The 14,484-nt window shown below is 38.3% G+C and overlaps 1 protein-coding gene across 16 annotated transcripts in view; it reads right to left on the bottom strand.

The window, feature by feature from the left end:
- The window catches only part of TDRD3 (tudor domain containing 3), a 178,307-nt gene that overhangs the window by 56,915 nt on the left and 106,908 nt on the right, over nucleotides 1–14,484 (bottom strand). For all 16 annotated transcript variants that reach the window (XM_063650914.1, XM_054446130.2, XM_054446131.2 and 13 more), the window contains 2 exons: nucleotides 6,346–6,502; nucleotides 5,505–5,630 (listed from right to left, as the gene is read on the bottom strand). In XM_063650914.1, coding sequence (XP_063506984.1) covers nucleotides 5,505–5,630; nucleotides 6,346–6,502 — 283 coding nt within the window. The remainder of the gene's footprint in view (nucleotides 1–5,504; nucleotides 5,631–6,345; nucleotides 6,503–14,484) is intronic.

The raw sequence follows: 14,484 nt of genomic DNA, 5'->3' as shown, positions 1-14,484 counted from the left end.
GCCAAGGCTTACTCCGCTAAATTCTGACTTCTAGAGGTACTAAAACTAAACAAAATCCTCAGACAGCTTATACTGATACAAAACACAGAAGCAAGAAAGGTTTCATTATGCAACTGTATTAGAAAAACAAACTTTTTAAACCCTAAATATATGCGTACCACTGAATCACAATTACTTCTTTGTAATGTCAATTTGAGTCTATAACAGACCCAAATAATGATGCTGCTAATATGAACATAAATAAGATCTTAACTCTCTTCATTAGCTGTCCATAATGCATTTAACCATTAAACATTATGAAGATGTTATCCTGAAACACTTTCTAGATTTATCTTAGAAAAATGTCCAACATTCTCTCCCATCAATGAAGTTAATTTTAGAACAAGAGATTTACAGAAAATAACCAAATTTTCCACCAAAGTGGAGATTCAACTTTATAAAAGTAAAAATTTACTCTGGGCTTTAACTCCAATTAAAAATACATGCTATCTTAAAATAAGCTGAAAAACAATTCAGTAGCTTGCCTCAACTGTTTTTGTGTCTGTTTGTTTGTTTGTTTGTTTTACAATATACCCCAGCTCACCTAAGAATACTGGCACTTAGTAGTGTGAGCAGGTCCACAAGAGAAAGTAACACGATACCTGCTAAAGATACCTGAGGGCAACCAACACACAGCTTTCCCATCAATCCTGTTATCTTCATTGTACCCATGAAGACAGAACCAAGAGAATATAAGAAATAGCTACAAGCAAATAATCTTCCATATATATATGTGTGTATGTGTATCACTTTATTGTCTAGCTATTTGTACTTATGTGTGTTATCATGAATCTCTTCTGTGTGATGCCAACATCATCAAAGAGAGTTTAGGGTCAGAAAAGCTACTAGTAATGGTGCAATCAGGTCCTGGTAAGGTAAACCTTTAAAGCAATGAAACAGCAAACCAAATAGTGTTTTCAAGTCTGACTGATTAAAGCATTTAGTAGCCATTCAAAACAACGGGTAGGTCTTATTTTGGCAATAAAACTTCGAAATAAAAGACTAAATATTATTACAGGTTACAAATATACCAGATCAAATCTGATTACTGTTTTCAAAATAACTTCTGCTAAGCACTTATATTTTGTTCAGTACTGTTTTGTTTTACATTAAGTAAATGATGAAATCCTTTGAAAGTAAGCATTCCTATGTCCCTTTAGTTTATGATTTCTTCTGTCTCACACACTAGACAGTGAGCTTCTTCGGGACAAGAGCTACAAAATCAATCTACTTCCCTGTGTTTTCTGAATGAGGTATTTTAAATACTAAACAAAATACTGCATTTATTGAATGAATAATTCCCCACAACACATACAACTATTGTCTGTTTTCAATCTCAATCCCATCTTACCCTATTTTCCATTTTGCAAACAGGAAATTTTTTCTTAAAGCACCAAAATAAACCTCATGGCTCTTATGCCAAAAACCCTTTAATGCCTTTGTATCACATTTGGACAGAAATAAAACTCCTTAGGACAAAATCCTTGTGATCTGGCTCTAGCCTACCAATTCCATGTCTCTCCTCACAGCACTGCCTCTACCATACGTTCCCAGGCACAGGGAATTGGTGCTCTGATGCCTCCATGCCTGTATACATAGTGCTCCCTCTACTTGGACTGCCCCAACACTTTTCCTCCGTCTTAACTAGATGTCATCTCCCCTAAGAAGCCTTCTGCCCATTTCCTGAATCAGTCAGTGTGCCCTCCCCACACAGTACATCTAGGAGAGATTAAAAATTTTGCTTCCTGTATGTAGTGTGATAGGTCCCCAACAAGGTTACTAAACCTTGAAGGCAAGACTATGAGCCAAGGTCATGGTGCTCATCCAAGGAGCAGGTGTCCCTGAGAACCCAAATATAAATTTTCCAAACTTTTATGATGTGTTTTCCCTTTAAAACTGAATGCCTTTAACAGCAACCAGGTCACATCTTGAATGCTTTGCTGCTTAGAAATTTCTTCTGCCAGATACCCTAAATCATCTCTCTCAAGTTTAAAGACCCACAAAATCACTAGGGCCGAGGCAAAATGCTGCCAGTCTCTTTGCTAAAACATAACACCTTTGCTCCAGTTCCCAACAAATTCCTCATCTCCATCTGAGACCACCTCAGCCTGGATTTCATTGTCCATATCATTATCAGCATTTTGTTCAAAGCCATTCAACAAGTCTCTAGGGAGTTCCGAACTTTCCCGCATTTTCTTGTCTTCTTCTAAGCCCTCCAAACCATTCCAACCTCTGCCTGTTACCCAGTTCCCAAGTCACTTCCACATTTTCAGGTTATCTTTTCTGCAGCGCCCTACTCTGCTGGTACCAATTTACTATATTACTTCATTTTCATGCTGCTGATAAAGACATACCTGAGACTGGGTAATTTATACAGGAAAAAGGGTTTATTGGACTTACAGTTCCATGTGACTAGGGAAGCCTCACAATCATGGCAGAAGGCAAGGAGCAGCAAGTCACATCTTATGTGGATGGCAGCAGGCAAAGAGCTTGTTCAGGGAAATTCCACTTTAATAAAAAGCCATCAGATCTCATGAGACTTACACTATCACAAGAACATCTCGGGAAAGACTTTCCCTCATGATTCAATTACCTCTCACCAAGTCCCTCCCACAACATGTGAGAATTCAAGATGAGATTTGGGTGGGGACACAGCCAAACCATATCAACTTCTATAGTGTCTCCTAAATCATGAAGTTATGGGAAAATATAGCATAAAAGTCTGGAAAATTTGCAGACTGACAATGTGATAGAAAAGAAAATCCCATTTTCTGAGAAATCCAAGTCAGCTGCAAAAATATGCATAAGTAACAAGGAGCTGAATGTTAATCCCCAAGACAATGGGGAAAATGTCTTCAGGGCACATCAGAGATCTTCACGGAACCCCTCCCATCACAAGCCAGGAGGCCTAGGAGGAAAAAATGGTTTCATGGGCTGGGCCCAGGGTCCGCATGCTGTGTGTAGCCTAGGGACTTGGTGCCCTGCATCCCAGGCACTCTAGCCATTGCTGAAAGGGACAAATGTAGAGCTGCGGCCGTGACTGCAGATGGTGCATGCCTCAAGCCTTGGCAGCTTCCACATGATGTTGAGCCTATGAGTGCACAGAAGTTAAGAATTGGGGACTGGGAACCTTCACCCAGATTTCAGAGGATATAAGAAAACGCCTCAATGCCAAGGCAGAAGTTTGCTGCAGGGGTGGGCCCTTCAAAGAGAACCTCTGCTAGGGCAGTGCAGAAGGGAAAGGTGGAGTCAGAGTCCCCACACAGAGTTCACCACTGGGGCACTGCTCAGTGGAGCTGTAAGAAGAGGGCCACCATCCTCCAGACCCTAGAATGGTAGATCCACCAACAGCTTGCACCATTCACCTGGAAAAGCCACAGACACTCCTCGCCAGCCCGTTAAAGCAGCTGGGAGGGAGGCCATACCCTGCAAAGTCACAGAGGCAGAGCAGCCCAAGACCATGGGAGCTCTCCTCTTTCATCAGTATAACCTAGACGTGAGACATGGAGTCAAAGGAGATCATTTTGGAGCTTTTAAGATTTGACTAACATGCTGGATTTCGGACTTGCATGGGGCCTGTAGCCCCTTTGTTTTGGCCAATTTCTCCCATTTGGAATGGCTGTATTTACCTAATGCCTGTACCCCCATTGTATCTAGGAAGTAACTAACTTGCTTTTGATTTTTCAGGCTCTTAGGCAGAAGAGATTTGCCTTGTCTCAGATGAGACTTTGGACTGTGGACTTTTAAGTTAATGCTGAAACGAGTTAAGACTTTCAGGGACTGTTGTGAAGGCATGATTGGTTTCGAAATGTGAGGACATGATATTTGGGAGGGGCCAGGGGTGGAATTACATGGTTTGGCTGTGTCCCCACCCAAATCTCATCTTGAATGCCCATATGTTGTGGGAGGGACCCAGTGGGAGGTAATTAAATCATGGGGGTAGGTCTTTCCCGTGCTGTTCTCGTGACAGTGAATAAGTCTCACGAGATCTGATGGCTTTATAAGGGTTTCTCTGTACAAGCTCTCTCTTTGCCTGCTGCCATCTACGTAAGATGTGACTTGTTCCTCCTTGCCTTCCACTGTGATTGTGAGGCTTCCCCAGCCATGTGGAACTGTAAATCCAATACTTTTTCCTGTATAAGTTACCCAGTCTCAGGTATATCTTTATCAGCTACGTGAAAACAAACTAATAAAGGAGTCAAAAGCAAATGTAGGGACAGGAGGATGAAAGGAAATCAAAGGATCTCTCAGTGGGACAGTATGAAGAGAGGTTGGGACAAAAGTACTCATTAAGTCAGAGTCAGGAAAAAGAAAGATCTGAAGCAGCAGCAGAGACTCTCCTGCTGGCTTTGCAGAAGCAAACATTATGTAAATTGCCTATGGGGTGGCCCATGTGGCAATAATCTGAAGGCAGCTTTTAGGAGATAAACCAGTCTCCAGGCAACACTGGGCAAAAAACGGGACTTCAGTCCTGCATCCACAAGGAAATGAATTCTGCAAGAATGGGTGAGCCTGTAAGAGGAACTCAAGTCTCTGATAACATCACCGCTCCAACCAAAATCTTAACATCAGCATCTGAGACTTTAAACAGAGGCCCCAATGAAGCTGTGCCTAGACTCCTGACACAAAGAAACTATAAGGTAATAAAGTTACATTGTTTTAAGCCACTGACTTTGTGGTAATTTGTTACACAGAAATAGAAAACTAATACATCATGCTTATAAATCTTGCCCACATCAAACATTTGTTTTCTCAAATGCTACACTGCCTTTTCTATATACTCTAGCAAACATGCTTCAATTTTTATGAAATCTGAACATTTCATATTTGTTATAAAAGCATTTTATCTCTGAGCTTATTTGGCTAGATTCAAGATGTATCTGAATGAGAAACTGAATTTAAAAGTATATTTCCTTAACTTTTTGGATCATATTTTGAAAACTTACCATTTTAGAAAATATTTACTATATTATGTGCTTAGAAGAAGTCTGCATATTTACCATACTTGCTTCTCTTTTCAATATGTTAATCACTAAAGTATATAAAAAATATACCACATTGTGAAAGCATTTTCACTCATTGTGTGAACATTTTCAAACTATGTAATATGGGAAGAAAGAAGAGATACACCAATTTCACAAGCAAAATAAGTTATATAAGATTATATAATAAATTTTCCAACACAACAACCTGTTTACACAGTTATCTCTGTCATCTAGATACGAGCAAATTTGGCAAAAGTGGTTTGGTGAGATTACTAATCCCAGTTAGGGGGCAAAATAAGCTGCCATTATGTTTTCAGATTAAGTAAATTTATAAACAAACACTCAGGATATATGTTCATATTATAGTTGTTTTACACTACAATTCCAAATAAAGTTTGGTCTTTTAAAAAGAAATACGCTAAAAAAAAAAAAGAAAGAAAAGAAAGAAAAAAAAAAGGAATCAACTTTAAATTAGCCTACCTTCCACATTCAAAGTTCCCATTTTAGATTCCAAGAAATCAAATAATGTGCTTGGTGCTGATGGCCTTGCATTTCCCAGGTCCTCTTCATCTTCAGATCTTATTCGCCCCCTGCCTTTTCCTCTACCTTTAGATGTAAAAGCAAGAAATATGTACTGTATATGCAAAAACAAAAAGAGAATATATACTAATATATAACCAACAATAATTTTAAATAAGGATTTTAATTTCTTTTCATATTTTTTGTATAGTCTACATCTTTTAAGTAATTTTTTTAGGTTTTTAAGTAATTATATTAAGTGGCACATTTAATCCTCTAAATAAATGATCTATTCAGAAGTCTGAATTTGATCATATAAACTATCTTTTAAGGAAAAATCATAATTTATTCTTTAACCACAGATATTTTTAAAAGAATATAGGACTGGGACTTGAAAAACAACATAAATTGACCATGCAATGATTAAAGAATAACACCAAGTAAATGTAATATTTTTGTTAATTTTTAAAAGCTTAGTCGTTTACTCAGGTGGCAGAGTTCTAGAAATAATAGAACCAGTCACATATTTTCTCTATTACTCATGACAACCTTGTTAAATAAGGTATTGTTAGGCCCATTTTGTTTTTGTTTTGTTGTTGTTGTTAGACCCATTTTGTACAAAGATGAAGACAATGAGACTGAGACTACAAATGTCTCTATGGTTCCCAAACTGCTGTTCTTTCCACTTACCATAATGTTAAATAAAATTACAGCCCTCACAGAAATAACAGCCTCTGTCAATAACATATATTCCTCTGAAAAGCAAACAATACTATTTGGCACACTGCTTAATAAATTATACCTCTCAGAGGAGGACCCGTAACAGGTTTCTGTTTATTGCTTGTAAGAAGTACGTTCAATGCTGCTTCTAAGTTGTTGCCATTATCCATAAGAGCTTGCCTCGATGCTTCCTTACTGAAGCCCATTTCCGTTATGTGCTTCAGAGCTTTCTCATCAACCTGGAAGAAATAAAGAGAAAAGCTAGCTGACAGCCCACAGATAAGGCAAGGCATAAACTTTTAACTATTTACTGTCTTTTAACTAAAAATTACATCTCATACTTATGTAAAAATGTCATTCTAATACAACATTCTCTTGCTGATTTTTTACAAGAGGCAAGGAAGAATCTGTATATGTGGGGTTGTGCCTTGAGTATTCTCCGAACGCACAAAAAATAAATTTTATGGTATGTTAGAATATGGCCTTTGAAAATAATATAGACAGTGAGGAGAAAACTACTTAATGAAAATTTTTCATGGTAAAAAATGGAAATTTTTTGATACTTCTCCATACTAGAAGGGAAATGTAATTCATACAGCACCTCTCCAAAAATGTGAAGTATTGAAGCTAACAAAATGATACCCCCAGTAGCTTTTTTTTTTAAACTAGTACTTGAGTATTCTAGCTATATTCATTAGCAATACTATCTATGATGCTTTGACAGCTATAGCCCAATAGGAAAATCTACTTTACAAGTGCCAGAATCCAAATCTCTTTTAAAAATCTAGACCTGAACAGAATTCAAGAACCACTTAAGGAGTATAAACATATCCTACGAAGAAATTTCTTGAACCAAGCCAGCTGAGAAAAACACAACTTTAACTTTTATACATCTAACAGTTAACATGTTCATACATTGTTTTCCTGATTTCTTTAGTTCTTTGTCAATGGTTTCTCTCAGACTTTTGAGCATATATAAGACAGTTCATTTAAAGTCTTTCTCTAGTTAAGTCCAATGCATGGGCTATTTGAGGTGTGGTTTCTATGGATTTCTCTTTTTCTTGTGAATGGGCTAAACTTTCCTGCTTCTTTGTAGGCTTTGTAATTTTTTGTTGGGAACTGGACATTTTGAATCCTGTAATTAGGTAACTGAAAGTCAGATTGTGCCTCCTCCCCAAGACCACTACTGTTAACTTGATGAAGGTTACAGTCATCAGTTTGCTTAGTGACTTTTCTAAACTTTTTTCACAAGCAATATATTGCCCATGCCTATGTCCTGAATGGTATTGCCTAGGTTTTCTTCTAGGATTTTTATGGTTTTAGGTCTTACATTTAAGTCTTTAATCCATCTTGAGTTAATTTTTGTATAAGGTGTAAGGAAGTGATCCAGTTTCAGTTTTCTGCATATGGCTAGCCAGTTTTCCCAACAAAATTTATTAAATAGGAAATCCTTTCCCCATTGCTTGTTTTTGTCAGGTTTGTCAAAGATCATATGGTTGCAGATGTGTGGTGTTATTTATGAGGCCTCTGTTCTGTTCCATTGGTCTATATATCTGTTTTGGTACCAATATCATGCTGTTTGGGTTACTGTAGCCTTTTAGTATAGTTTGAAGTCACGCAGCATGATGCCTCCAGCTTTGTTCTTTTTGCTTAGGATTGTCTTTGCTATATGGGCTCCTTTTTGGTCCCATTTGAAATTTAAAGTAGTTTTTTCTAATTCTGTGAAGAAAACCAATGGTAGCTTGATGGGGATAGCACGGAATCTATATATTACTTTGGGCAGTATGGCCATTTTCATGATACTGATTCTTCCTATCTGTGAGCATGGAATATTTTTCCATTTGTTTGTATTCTCTCTTATTTCCTTGAGCAATGGTTTGTAGTTCTCCTTGAAGAGGTCCTTCACATCCCTTGTAAGTTGTATTCCTAGGTATTCTCTTTGTAGCAATTGTGAATGGCAGTTCACTCATGATTTGGCTCTCTGTTTGTATATTACCGGTGTATAGGAATGCTTGTGATTTTGGCACATTGGCTTTGTATCCTGAGAGTTTGCTAAAGTTGCTTATCAGCTTAAGGAGATTTTGAACTGAGACAATGGGGTTTTCTAAATATACAAACATGTCATCTGCAAACAGAGACAATTTGACTTCCTCTCTTCCTATGTGAATACCCTTTATTTCTTTCTGTTGCCTGAATGCCCTGGCCAGAACATCCAATACTATGTTGAATAGGAGTGGTGAGAGAGGGCATCCTTGTCTTGTGCCAGTCTTTCCCTCTACACATTGCTTTAAATGTGTCCCAGAGATTCTGGTACTTTTTGTCTTTGTTCTCATTGGTTTCAAAGAACTTATTTACTTTTGCCTTAATTTTTTCATTTACCCAGTAGTCATTCAGGAGCAGGTTGTTCAGTTTCCACATATTTGTGCCGTTCTGAGTGAGTTTCTTAATCCTGAGTTTTAATTTCATTGCACTGTGGTCTGACAGACTGTTATTATTTTCGTTCTTTCGCATTGGCTGAGAGGTGTTTTACTTCCAATTATGTGGTCAATTTTAAAGTATGATGTAGTGCTGAGAAGAATGTATATGCTCTTGATTAGAGGTGGAGAGTTCTGTAGATGTCTATTAGGTCCGCTTGGTCCAGAGCTGAGTTCAAGTCCTGAGTATCCTTGTTAATTTTGTCTTGATGATCTCATATTGACAGTGGGGTGTTAAAGTCTCCCACTATTATTGTGTGGGAGTCTAAGATCTCTTTGTAGGTCTCTAAGAACTTGCTTTATGAATCTGGGTGCTCCTGTATTGGGTGCATATATATTTAGGATAGTTAGCTCTTCTTGCATTGATCCTTTTACCATTATGTAATGCCCTTGTCTCTTTTGATCTTTGTTGGTTTAAAGCCTGTTTCATCAGACACTAGGATTGCAACCCCTGCATTTTTTTTTGCTTGCCATTTGCTTGGTAAATATTCCTCCATCCCCATATTTTGAGCCTGTGTGTCTTTGCACGTGAGATGGGTCTCCTGAATACAGCACACTGATGGGTCTTGACTCTTTATCCAATTTGCCAGTCTGTGCCTTTTAATTGGGGCATTTAGCCCATTTACATTTAAGGTTAATATTGTTATGTGTGAATGTGATCCTGTCATTATGATGCTAGCTGGTTATTTTGCCCTTTAGTTGATGCAGTTTCTTCCTTCATAGTGTCAATGTTCTTTTTTTTTTTTTGTCTCATTCTGTCACCCAGGCTGGAGTGCAGTGGTGCAATCTCAGTTCCCTGCAATCTCTGCCTCCCAGGTTCCAGTGATTATCCTGCCTCAGCCTCTCAAGTAGCTGGGATTATAAGCATGCATCACAACGCCCGGCTATTGTATTTTTAGTAGAGACAGGCTTTCACCATGTTAGCCAGGCTGGTCTCAAACTCCTCAAACTTGATCCTGACCTTGTGATCCGCCCACCCTGGCCTCCAAAAGTGCTGGGATTATAGGCATGAGCGACTGCGCTCGGCCAGTGTCAATGTTCTTTACAATTTGGTATGTTTTTGCAGTGGTTGGTACTGGTTGTTCCTTTCCATATATAGTGCTTCCTTCAGGAACTCTTGTAAGGCAGGCCTGGTGGTGATAAATCTCTCAGCATTTTCTTGTCTGTACAGGATTTTATTTGTCCTTTGCTTTTGAAGCTTAGTTTGGCTGGTATGAAAATCTGGATATGAAATTCTTAAAGAAAACTCTTCTTTAAGAATGTTGAATAGTGGCCCCCACTCTTCTGGCTTGTAGGGTTTCCGCAGAGAGATGTACTATTAGTCTGATGGGTTTCCCTTTGAGGGTAACCCGACCTTTCTCTCTGGCTTCCCTTAACATTTCTTCCTTCATTTCAACCTTGGTGAATCTGATGATTATGTGTCTTGGGGTTGCTCTTCTTGAGGAGTATTTTTGTGGTGTTCTCTGTATTTTCTGAATTTGAATGTTGGCCTGTCTTGCTAGGTTGGGGAAGTTCTCCTGGATAATATCCTGAAGTGTGTTTTCCAACTTGGTTCCATTCTCCCTGTCACTTTCAGGTACACCAATCAAATGTAGGTTTGGTCTTTTCACATAGTCCCATATTTCTTGGAGGCTTTCATTGTTCCTTTTCATTCTTTTTTCTCTAATCTTGTCTTCCCACTTTATTTCATTAAGATGATCTTCAATCTCTGATATCCTTTCTTCCACTTTATCAATTCGGCTATTGATACTCATGTATGCTTCACGAAGTTTTCATGCTGTGTTTTTCAATTCCATCAGGTCACTTATGTTCTTCTCTAAACTAGTTATTCCAGTTAGCAATTCCTCTAACCTTTTTTCAAGGTTCTTAGCTTCCTTGCATTGGGTTAGAACACGCTCCTTTAGTTAAGAAGCACTGTGCTGAGATCTGCTGCTTGCTTCAGAGCCGGCAGGCAGGAATGTTTATGTCTGCTGAAGCTGTGCCCACAGCCGTCCCTTCTCCCAGTTGCTCTGTCCCAGGGAGATGGGAGTTTTATCTATAATCCCTTGACAGAGGCTGCTGCCTTTCTTTCACAATGCCCTCCCCAGAGAGGAAGAATCTAGAGAGGCAGTCTGGCTACAGCAGATTTGCCAAGCTGCGCTGGACTCTGCCCAGTGGGAACTTCCCAGTGGCTTTGTTTACACTGTGAGGGGAAAACTGCCTACTAAAGCCTCAGTAATGGCAGACACCCCTCTCCCCAACCAAGCTCAAGCATCCCAGGTCAACTTCAGACTGTGGTGCTGGCAGCGAGAATTTCAAGCCAGTGGACCTTAGCTTGTTGGGCTCTATGGGGGTGGGATCCGCTGAGCTAGACCACTTGGCACCCTGGCTTCAGCCCACTTTCCAGCAGAGTGAACAGTTCTGTCTCACTGGCATTCCAGGCGTCACTGGGGTATGAAAAAATAACTCCTGCAGCTAGCTTAGTGTCTGCCCAAAAGGCCATCAGTTTTGTGCTAGAAACCCAGGGTCCTGGTGGCATGAGCACCCAAGGGAATCTCCTGGTCTGCAGGTTGTGAAGACTGTGGGAAAAGCATAGTATCTGGGCCGAAGTGCACTATTCCTCACGGCACAATACCTCATGGCTTATTTTGGCTATGGGAGAGAGTTCCCCAACCCCTTGTGCTTCCCAGGTGAGGCAACACCCCACCCTGCTTCTGCTTGCCCTCCATGGGCTGCACACACTCTCTAACCAGTTCCAATGAGATGAGCCGGGTACCTCAGTTGGAAATGCAGAAATCACCTGCCTTCTGCCTTAATCTCGCTAGGAGCTGCAGGCCGGAGCTGTTCCTATTCAGCCATCTTGCCAGCCACCACCAAATCAAATATTTTTTTAAGGAAAGATAAAAGCTGTAATGCATTTTAGTTCATGTGACTTTAATCTTTAAGAAACAAAATGTCTTAAGGATGGTAAAATGCAAGTGTCATCAAAATGCAAATATGTGGTCTAAATCATACAAGTCAGATACTAGGTTTGCTAAATGTTTCAAGGTTGTAAACGGCCTGCTTTATAGACAGGCAAGGCCTGGGACACATGGAGTTAGATGCTGGAAAGTCAGACCTTATCTGCACTTCTGTCTGGGTCCTAGGCTCCATACCTGGTACACAATTAAAACTGCTTACTAACCAGGTTTTTCACCAAAAGTAAAAGTTGCTGAGAGTTTACATTGCAACATGTATTTGAGACCACTAAACAGTTTTACAAGCAAGGTGTATAAAAACAGTAACTTTTTTTAGTAAAAGATTATAAGAAAGCATGAAAATGTAAATTTTGCCCAGGGATGAGTGATTATCTCAGACTTGATAAGATAAAGCTAGAGGTAATTAAGCAAGTTATAAAAAGATTTTAAAAATTCTAAAATTGTAAAAATTAATCTTGCAAAAATGCACAAACATTAACTAAATTCAAAAAAGTATTATATGATCTTTTCATAAATTGAGCATTGAAATAAAAGCACAGCAAGGTTTTCTTCTGATGCCAATCTGCCCTTTAGCAAAAAGCATTATAAAAGGTTTGTAAAGATTTCATTTATGGTCAAACTGGGTAAGATTAGATGAAATTGTCTATAAGGTTTCGTTTAAACCAATTGGGGTTAACATTAATAAACTAATGCAAGGGTACAATTTGGCTTTCAACAGGATTTTCATGTAATAGTAAAGGCTAATGAAAGGCTTTTGCCTTTTGAGTTATCATTTTGGCAAAATAAATAATTTGTAGCAATATGGAATTCTATTTCATAACACCAAGTGTTTTAAGCCCTCCAACATTTAGCAGCCTTCCCAAAATCAAACTTCAAGTTTCAAAATTTTCTTTCCTGATACCTTGCTTTCTGGATGGTTCAGAGGGCCCCTGAAACATCCAGAGAAGAGGTAAACAGGATTGTTTGGCATGTTTAGTCACATTAGATTGCCGAAATGATGTGCAATCTTCTTTAAGTTATATTTTGGTGAATAATACTAATATATGCTCCAATATTGTATGGAATTTCTAAAAGTCAAATGTCTAATTATATCCTATTAATCATAATTAAGGTTGTCAAGTTATTGTAAACCACAGATAACTAAACTTTATCAGTCATGTTTTTTACTGTAACTACCCTGGAAATGTCATTTGCAGACAATTATTGTCTTGCTTTGTTCCTTCTCAAAAGATAGGTTACAATCAAGCTATACAACTTTAACAGGTGCTCTCAAATGCAGGATACTAATAGCTTTGAAGATGGTAACACTGGAATGGAGAAAAAGGTACAGGACTCAAGAAGAACTGAAATGTTCACAAGTAGCAAGCAAAACAGAAGTTAACTAAATGGACTAAACTCAGAAAGCTAAAGGAAACTTTTTTATTTTTCTTAGAATATTGATGATCCTTGTTTGTCTTTCAGAGTCAAGGAAACTTATTTTGAACTATTTACGGCCTTTAATAATTGAATAAGGTATACTCCTGTGAAGAAAGTTTGCAGCATGTTTGTTTCTCTCTGCCTGGTTCCTCTAGAATTTCAAAACTATCTCTGAGTACTCTTAATTTATCACAATATAGTAGTTTGCAACAGTTCAATAAGAATCCATTTTCCTTTTGCAACAGGACACAATTAGAAAAACTGGTTATTTTATCAAGGCTTTGACTGGAAGGATATGCTTCCCTTTAAGAAGCCAATCTCAACTTGCAGAGACAATAAAATTCCAATGGAGAGAACTGGCCTCATACCTATATATATAATCCTGTACAGGGTTCCTGACCTGTGGTCAGTAAAGAATGTCACTTTCTAACAGGACCAGGAGCTCCCAGTTTATCTTGGGGCCTTTAGAGGAGAAGATCACCCAACTCACAGGTATTTGAAGATACAAATCCATGGCTGAGCTCAGCTTTAAAAGATCTTATCTGAGGTTCCTTGTGGAACAGAGTTCCATCAAAGACAATCCAAAAGGCCTATATAGAAATAATCATTCTTGCTGCACTTTATGCAAATAATCAGGCCAAGTATAAGACCAAAGTTTATTCTACAAAAAACACAGTCCTATCATAATTTGTTTTTACCAAAAATAAGGACTAGAGAGAGAGAAATTATGATCCAAAGCTTATACATTTGTCATTAAATTCCAGTCTCATTGTTTTTTAGTTTATTTTGCTGACATTTTAGACTAACCTTGCTTATTCCTGTGAATCAAGTGGTGATCTCTTGCAGCTTGGAAGAAACAAAAAGGCACAGGTAATGTAAAAATCTGGATCAATATCCTAGTTCTGGACAATTATCCTGCAAATTCTGTCAGGTAATGAAAGTGAGTAGAGTGCCCATAACCCAGACGTTCATTTGGGAAGATAAAACTAAGGATCTTCATAGAACCACAAAAGGAAATTCTGTATCTTAGCAAGTAAAATTCTAGATGGAAATTATGTACTACACAACACTTGCGGGACTTGCTATACTCACTCTACTATTTGCAGTAGGGTTATACACGTTACCACCTTCTAACTGGAATATCAGACAGAGTTTCCATTGCTATAGTATTGTGTGTAATTATTATCCTGATAGCAAGAATAATAGTTACCAACAAAAAAGAAGCATGAAAATTTTACTATCACTGAGTCTGCTAGAACTTTATTGGGTTTGGTAACATGTCACACCCTGGCTATGCAAATAAGGTTATAAAGGAAAGAGATTTTATATAAGAAAGGATCTTGTATAGTAAGTACTTGTCCTAAAGAGAATAGT

This window comes from Pongo pygmaeus, chromosome 14, assembly GCF_028885625.2.
Source record: "Pongo pygmaeus isolate AG05252 chromosome 14, NHGRI_mPonPyg2-v2.0_pri, whole genome shotgun sequence".
Taxonomy (NCBI): domain Eukaryota; kingdom Metazoa; phylum Chordata; class Mammalia; order Primates; family Hominidae; genus Pongo; species Pongo pygmaeus.
This window is presented reverse-complemented; position numbering and strand designations above follow the sequence as displayed.